We start from the raw sequence: 9,138 nt of genomic DNA, 5'->3' as shown, positions 1-9,138 counted from the left end.
TTATGGGAAAAAGTCAAAACTGATGGTTTTTTTGAAAAACCTTCGCAATTACCCTCCTCCTAACACTTATAATTATTATAGTTTTTATGGGGAAAAAGTCAAAACCGAGGGTTTTTTTTAAACATTCGCAATTACCCCTTTTTAACACTTAGAATTATTTTAAGTTTTTTTTTGAAGAGTCATAACTGAGGGTTTTTTGAAAACTTTCGCAATTACTCATTTTCCAACACTTCAAATTATTTTCTGTTTTTATGGAGAAAAAGTAAAAACCGAGGGTTTTTTTTGAAAATTTTCACAATTACCTTCTTCTCAACACTTCAAATTATTTTCAGTTGTTCTAGAGAAAAAGTCAAAACCGAGAGTTTTTTGAAAACTTTCGCAATTGCTAATTTCCCAACACTAAAAATTATTTTCAGTTTTTATGGGTAAAAGTCAAAACCGATGGTTTTTTTTGAAAAACTTTTACAATTACCTTCTTCCCAACACTTAAAATTACTTTCAATTTTTTGAGGAAAAAGTCTAAATCGAGAATTTTTTGAATAATTTTCGCAATTACTAATTTCCCAACAGTTCAAATTTTTTTCAGTTTTTATGGGTAAAAAGTCAAAACCGAGAGTTTTTTTTAAAAACATTCGCAATTACCCATTTCCCAACACTATGAATTATTTTCAGTTTTTATGAGGAAAAAGTCAAAACCGAATGTTTTTTAAAAACTTTTGCAATTACCCATTTCGCAACACTTAGAAATATTTTTAGTTTTTATGGGGAAAAAGTCAAAACCGAGGGTTTTTTGAAAAACTTTCGCAATTATTAGTAATCTAGGGGTCCTAAATGAGGATAGACTTTAAGTAATTGTACAAAATTATTTAAAGGAGGTGTGTACCTGTTGCGTTGGGGTTCAGATTTAACAAAACCTGAAAATATCAAAAAAAGATGTTAGAGAGTATAACCAAACAAGACCTAGCAAAAGAAAATTGCTTTGGGAAACATCCCAGAGAATTTTGAGATGAAAATACCATTTATTAGAAAATGGGGGCTTGGTTCCAAAATAGTTTTGGATTTTTTTGAAAATTGGAACCAAACGGGCCTAAGGATTAAACCCTAGGTTCGATCTGGTCAATTTGGGCTTAGTAAGGTTGAAGAGGTTCAATTTTGAGTAAGGGTTCGGACTTAGGCCTAGGGCTATAACGGGCTTAGGTTAATTGGGGGTTTGATACTAGGCTAGGGCTAGGGTTTGGCCTAGGCTAAGGTGAGGCTAAGCTTAATTGTTAGTCTTAGGTTAGGTGTCAAGGTCAATCCTAGGTCAAGTGGTAAGGTTTGTCCTAGGTTAATTAGGTCTAGGCTAGTTTTGTCGGCCCTAAGACAACTTTCTCGGTCGGGTGGCACGGTCCTGGGCGGTTTCCTCGGTCCTGGGCGGTTTCCTCGGTCCTGGCCTGTTTCCTCGGCCCGAAGGCAAAATTCCTGGGCCTGGTGTTCTTGTTTTGGTCCAAAACTTAAGAAGTTCATAACTTTTGATTGGGATGTCCAAATCACAATCCGTAAGTTGCAGTAGGTTCATATGATCATGAAGAACAAAAGCCCTAACATAAATCACGATTTTGAAAATCATAAGAGGATCAATTTTAAATCACCATTTCTAGGTCAAATTTAGGAATCTTTTAAATTAGGCCATTTCAAGGCCTGATTTTTGTTCCATTAGCTTTTAAATGATGAATATAGTTGATCCATACCAAAACAAGAACATCATTACATCATTAAAATGGTTTTTGAAAATTGAATCAAAATCTAACTTTTTTCAAAAACCAAATTTGATCAAACATGATCAAAAGGGTGAAACAGTTACTTGAAATTCATCCCTACATGTTAGGAATCATGTATAGCTACTAATTGTATCAACAAATCCAACTTAGAAGCAAGAACATGAAATTTTAAAAATCCAGATTTTTAACCTTTTTTTCCAAAATTTCAATTTGATCAAACATGATCAAAACATGATTACAGTTACTTATAAATCATCTAATCATGTATACAAACATGTAATACAACTAATTGAACCAACAAAATCAGAATTAAAGCAAGAACACAAAGTTTTGAAATTCAAATTTTCAAGCTTTTTTCTCAAATTTCAATTTTGATCAAACATGATCAATACTTGATTACAGTTGTTTGGAAATGATTCAAACATGTTTATAAACATATATAACAACAATCTGGATCAACAAATCCAAGTTTAAACCAAGAACACAACATTTCGAAAAATCAAATTTTCAAACTGATTTTTGCAAAATTCTGTTCTAGGTTGATTTGATCGATTTTTTTTCAACAATAATGATATATATAATGATTCTGTACAAAGAAATCATACAATCAAGCATAAGAACACGACCAAAGTGATCAAACAAGAAATTTTGAAGAAATTCAAAATTTTCAATCACAAATCAATATTCAAAGCTTTTGGATTCATACCAACAGCTGGAAAACATTCCTGGGAGTTGCTGGAAGTGATCCAGAAGCCTAGATAGAAGCTTGGCTCGCTGGAGAAAGTTTTGAAAAAAACCGTTCTTCGCCGGATTTTGCAGGTCTTCAATCGGATTGAATTGATGTGTAATTCCTGGTTATTGTTTTATGGATTGGTAGTAGAGGGGTAGGGGAGTATTTATAGTGCTCGAAGGTCGGCTGTAGAAAGCCAATTTAAGTTTTCTTTGATCGTTGGCGTTCTTATCTCTAATTCGTGGCAGCCTTAACCCGGGGAAGATAAGGCTTCTAGATAAGGGGGAAACGTAGGCGCTGACGATGGGATCACATGGGAGAAAAAATCAACGGATTTGATCGCCTGTAGCCGAAGTTAGAGCTTCTAGAAGAAACTCGCCGGCGAGGTCGCGATTCCGGCGACCCCTGCGTCCCAGCGAAGAAGACGGCTGAAACGACGTCGTTTCGCCTGACGCCGTCAGCGTTTCGTCCGCGGTCAGCGGTCTTGACTAACGGGGTTAGTCCATCTCGTTAGTTGATCCGGTGCGGGCGCGCGCACGTGGTTCTGCTACAGCTGGATTTCTGGCGCACTCTGGGCTGTCGGATGAGATATGGGCGCTCATCTGATGGTCCAGAATCCTACTGCAAAGTTTAAACATAAAATCAGCCACACAGGATTATGCAATTTTAATTTTATTTAAAAGGTTATTAAAAAATCGAATTTAATTCCTTTTAAATCCATTTTTTTACCAAAAATTTCACAAAATATATTTCTAGATTCATAATAACAATTATGATCATATTTTATTTTTTGGGGAATTTTGGGGTATTTTATTTAATTGGTTTAAGTCATGAATTAAACATAAATAATGAATAAATCCTAATTGAATATTTTTAACCCCTTCCTTGGTCTAATTTAGATAAAAATATATACAAATATTTTATCCTCAAATTATTTTTGGAATTTTGGAAAGTTTCCTTAATTAAGGTTCAATTATCACAATAATTAATCCTTAATTAGGTTTTAATTCCTTCTTTCAAGTTATTCTGAATATAAAAATCCAAAATATTATTTTAATATTATTAAACATAATAATATTATTTTGCAAATTGGGTAAGTCAAATTTTCATGCTTACAGAATGCCCCTCTCGAACCGAGTTTGAATAAATCAGTGTCAGGTTTTGGAAAACGTGGGTTCGAGGTTTGATCATAAAAATTTGCACCCTAACCTACAGTGAGGTAGAAGGATAAAACCTTAATAGTAGTGGCTGCTGGTGGGGAGTCATCACAATGACTCATGGTTGGGGAGAGTATGTGATCTTCCTTCGCTTGTAGTCTTCTATCGGGGATAGACTATCACAATAGTCTTATCATGCACCGGGAAGATGACAAGGTGTTGTGAGGACGAGTCATGACAATGTCTCATTCTCTTATTTACTAAATCTTGCATAGGATAGGCTACGACAATAGTCTTATCCTTTGGGGAGTAAACGGGACTCCAAATGGGGATGGATTACTATAATAATCATGTCATAACAATGACTAATGATGTCTATCAACAAATAGGACTCACCTGAGGATTTAAAAAAACTCTTTGTGGGGAGGAGTCTCCTGTCAGCAAGACTACCTATCGGGAGGTATGACTCTCATGACGAATGCTCTCTTGGGAATACAATCCCACGGGGATAGAGGTACAACTCTCGGGGATAATGATAACAATCATACCGCGTCCATCAACAAATGGAATCCACTACTAGAGAGTAGTCATTACAATGACTCTCGAGGATGCCTGTAATACGATAGGACTTACTATAAGAGATGATATCCACAACTACGACCTTTATGGGGAATGAAGAGAACTCTCCGTTGAGGATGAAGGAAGACCTTCTAGGTGACGTGACAACAATCACGTTGGGTGGTGATAACAATCACGCTGTCGTGGGGACTGTAGCAACCATCACTTTATGGGTATGATTACTATCGTGTCGAGGATATAAGTTATAACAATAACATATAGACAAGATGAGTGACAACAATCACTCTAGTGGGGAGTGGTCAAGGGAATGACCGATACAGATACCTATCAAGAGATAGGGCTTACTCTTGCCGGGGATACGCGATCACATTCGCTCCGAGGGGAATGGGTTAGAACCATAACCCTGATGGTCTCCAACTTGTTGGGGATGGGTTATAACAATAACCCATATGTGGACACCAATCTATTGGGGATAGGTTATGACAATAACCTATATAGCTCACGACAATGATCTTATGTGACTATTAACTAGGGCTTTAGATAAGTCTTGTACGAAGTGACCTTCACATTTGATTGAACCTCTTGCTTCCTCTGGGGATTGTTTACGAGAGTAGTTGTCATAATCGTCAACTTATCTTTCTTGGGCCTAACAAAGTGTCCTTCTCAACTGGATTAAAACCGTTGATTCCGTGGGGATTTAACACTCAAGGAGCTTCCAATAGATTTTTTCTTTGGCCTTGCGAAGGGTCCTTCACATCTGGGTGAAATTGTCGACCCTTTGGGGAGTTAAAGGAATGGTTTAACATGAACTTTTTTCCTTTGGATTTACAAAGTATTCTTCATAACCTAGTTGACACATTGACCAGTTGTTTTATCACTCTATAAGGTGGAGAGATTTAATAAAAGTTGTTGGGGGAACAAACTATTCTTAATTATGTCTCGGACAAGGTTTGAAAGCAGAAGAAACCCTGGTCTTATCTACATAATAGGGTGACTTGGATTCGAAACGTGGTCGGGGCTAAGACATGAGCATTCCTGTGTTGAAAGAGATTGTCTCGTTTCTAAAAGATCTCGAGCTCCTTATTCTCCTATATTACGATATGGATGATAAATTCGCTCTCGTGCAGACGATTATCCAAGATATTAACTTGCGGGGAAGGTAATCATGAGAATTATGTTCAGTTATATTTTTGGTTGCTTTTGCCGTGAGCCGTAATTCTTTGAAAGTTCGATTATTCCGTGTATCATCACATAGAGAGTTTCAACTTTCGGCTGGGGGATTTTTCTCTTCTTTTTGTTTTTAACTACCGGGGTATATCTGGTGGAATCGATACGTTTTGCTCTTGCGATAGACATCGGGACAGCCGCCCGAGTGAGCATAAACGATGATTTCAACACCTCAACCTACACGGGAGTGTTTTCTATTTTTTTTTGGTCCCTGTGGGTATCGACACGTTCTACTCTTGCGATAGTCATCGGGACAGCCGCCCGAGTGAGTATGAACAATGACTTTACCCTGATCTGTAGGGGATTTTTTTGTAGATATATATTTTGGAGCCTTGAGTCTAGTTCTCTCTGTTCTCTTTTACAAAGGGGAATGAGACGTCCTTTCTCAAATGGCGGCTTTGGCTTGGCTTTTGGGGTTTTATTCCATTTCTTTTTCAAAAGCCTTCGCTTGAGGGTTAGTATTCTGGATAATCGCATAACACGAAAACAAGCTTAATAAAGATATCCAGTGATAGAAGTTTTCTGGAAACTCGGGGTTTTGATTCGGGAGATCAATCATAGTTTGGTTAAAGGAAATTCCCTTGACTTTCGCCCTTACTTATTTCCTAAAATCCTTATCACCAGTTGGTGGAAAGAACCAGGGTTCCCACTGTCCTCAGACCCTGTGGGTATAGAACTAGAAATAGTTCATTTATTTTGAGTTTGAGCATCTTGAGCTTACTGAGCTTCTTGAGCTTACTGAGCTTATTGAGACCGGACCCTTTGCCTACGTATCTTCCATTTGTTCTTGATATATTCTTTTATTTTCTTTGGAAGAATAGGGTCTCACGTAGTTCTCCCACTATTGATGATGACATAGTTGTACAAAACTAGAGGTCGACTAGTTCACTCTAAGTTGAGGACTAGCTGGGGATTTCCAACGTAGTAATACAATACTAGTGGTTGATTAGTCCACTCTCAGTTGGGGACTAACTGTTGGGGAAATGCCTAACAAAGCTAGAGCTTCGATTATTCCACTTCTGGTTGGGGACTAGCTTTGGGGAATTGTCTAACAAGACTAGAGCTTCGATTAGTCCTTTAGAGGCTAGGGACTAATCCTTAAGAATGTTTATATAGTCGTACAAGACTAGAGGTCAATTAGTCCACTCTTAGGTGGGAACTAACTGATGGTAGTTATGGCATAGACATACACCATTGGAGGTTGGTTGGTCCAAGAGGACTTAATCCTGGTAAGGCTGGATCGAGAGCCGTCGTGATCCTGCTAAGGCTAGATCAGAGCCGTTGTAATCCTGCTAAGGCTAGATTAGAGCCGTTGCGTGAAACGATATTAGACATAATATCGTTTTAGGGCATCTAGATTGCTAGGAGCAACAAATTCTTCGCCTTCAACTGTTGAAAGGCGAACCGCACATCCAGAGAGGATTTTCTTGATGAGGAAGGGACCTTCCCATCGTGGTCGGAACTTGCCCCTAGGGTCTAACAGCTCGTGGGTTACTTTGAGCACTAGGTCACCTTCTTTTAGGCTTCTGGGATTGACCTTTGTATTAAAGGTATCGGCCATTCGTTTCTGGTAAGCTTGGGTTTTGCATAACGCATCCAACCTATGGTCTTCCATCAATGTCAACTGGTCGTATCGAGCTTTTACCCAATCTTCTTCAACAACGTGAGATTCCAATAGGATTCTCAGTGTGGGGATTTCAATCTCGATGGGTTGTACGGAATCCATGCCGTAAACTATAGAATAGGGAGTCTCGTCTGTCGATGCTCGAGTAGTCGTACGATATCCCCATAAGGCGAATGGCAGCTTTTCATGCCAATCCTTATATGTGTTGGTCATCTTCTTGATGATCCTAATCACATTCTTGTTTGCCGCTTCGACCGCGCCATTGGTTTGGGGTCGATAGGGTGAAGATTTGTGATGTTTGATCTTGAATTCTTTAAGAAGGGATAAAACCTTTCCTTGGAAGTGTCTTCCATTATCCGAGACAATAGCATGAGGTACTCCGTATCTAGCTATGATATTAACACAGATGAATTTTGCTACCTGAGTAGACTTGAGGATCTTATAAGACGATGCCTTGACCCATTTAGAGAAATAGTCGATGGCTACGAGTATGAACTCATGTCCATTGGAAGCATGGGGATAGATTTTTCCAATGACATCAATGCCCCATGTCGAAAAGGGCCATGGTGATGTCATGCAGTATAGCAGAGATGCTGGAGTATGCTTTAGATTAGCATAGATTTGGCATTGGTGACAACTTTTCACATAGCTGACACATTCTTGCTCAATGTTTTGCCAATAGTATCCGAGGCGGAGTATTTTCTTAGCAAGGGCGAGTCCATTCATGTGCGGACCACACACACCTGCATGTACTTCTTCTATGATCCTTCGTGCCTCGGGACCATTGACGCAAAGCATGTTTTGACCATCAAAATATCGTCTATATAGCTTATTAGTTATCCAAGCATAGTTGGTGGAATACTGGCGTAGGGCTCTTCGTTCCTTAGCTCAGAAGTGGGACGGATATTCTCCATACACAATGTAGTTTTGAAGGATATCGAACCATGGTTTAGTGGGCACTTGAACGGAGGCTACCACTCCAACTTCGAAATCGGATTTTCGTTTCTGACGGATCTTCAGAGGTTTGATCTTAATTCCAACAGGAATTTGGGTCATAGCTGCTAGCGTGGCCAAAGCATCAGCAAAGCGATTTTGGCTTCTTGGGGTGTGTACAAAAGATACATGATCGAACTTGTCGATAAAACGGAGTAGGCAAGTGTGATAAGGTTTGAGATTTTCTCCTCGTACTTGCCATGTTCCGTTAACTTGGGATATAACCAGATTAGAGTCGCCGATTACGTCTAATTTAGTTGCTCCTCTTTCGTATGCGATTTTGAGACCTGAGAGACATGCTTCGTACTCATCCTCATTGTTGGTTACAGAATACTCTAACTTAATAGAGATGGGATTGTAGGTTCCTTGGGGATCTATTAAGAGAATTCCAATTCCGTAACCATGTTTGGAGGAGGCTCCATCAAACATTAACTTCCATGTGTCTGAAGTTATAGACATTATGGAGTCATCAGGAAAGTCGAGTTCGAAAGAAAGCTCGACTATGATAGGTTGATCCGCTAGGAAGTCCGCGATAGCACTTCCTTTAACAGATTTTTGAGCCATGTACGTGATATCGTATTCGGAGATCATCATCATCCATTTAGCGAATCTAGGCGACAACAACGTACGTTGAAATAGATAATGGATTGGGTCAAGCATAGACACCAACTTGATGGGGTGGGCTTGCATATAATGTCTTAGTCTTTTGGTGACCCATGCGAGTGCCCAACACACTTTCTCGGGTGTTGAATAGTTCAATTCGTACCCTGTCATTCTCTTTCTTAGGTAGTAGACGGCAGTCTCGACCTTATCCTCGTTTTCTTGAGCCAACAAGCTACCCATAGCCGAGTATGTCACTGTGAGATAGAGAATTAAAGGGATACCGGGCCTTGGAGGCATAAGGACCGGTGGTAACTTTAGATAGTCTTTGATTTTGTCAAAAGCTTATTGACAAATGTCATCCCATTGGAATTTCTGATCCTTTTACAGTAGCTTAAAAAGAGGATCACAAGTAAGAGTTAGTTTGCTGATGAAACGACTGATGAACTGGATTTTTCCGAGGAAGCC

The 9,138-nt window shown here is 39.0% G+C and overlaps 1 protein-coding gene across 1 annotated transcript; it reads right to left on the bottom strand.

Moving 5' to 3' along the window:
- Positions 1-7,965: 7,965 nt before the first annotated feature.
- Positions 7,966-8,913, bottom strand: LOC124917479. Its single transcript, XM_047457898.1, has one exon. The coding sequence runs from the start codon at positions 8,911-8,913 to the stop codon at positions 7,966-7,968; it is 948 nt and encodes a 315-aa protein (XP_047313854.1).
- Positions 8,914-9,138: the final 225 nt, after the last annotated feature.

Source organism: Impatiens glandulifera, unplaced genomic scaffold (genome assembly GCF_907164915.1).
Source record: "Impatiens glandulifera unplaced genomic scaffold, dImpGla2.1, whole genome shotgun sequence".
Classification (NCBI taxonomy): Eukaryota; Viridiplantae; Streptophyta; class Magnoliopsida; order Ericales; family Balsaminaceae; genus Impatiens; species Impatiens glandulifera.
Note: the sequence above shows the minus strand (reverse complement) of the source record. Positions and strands in the feature narration are given on the sequence as shown.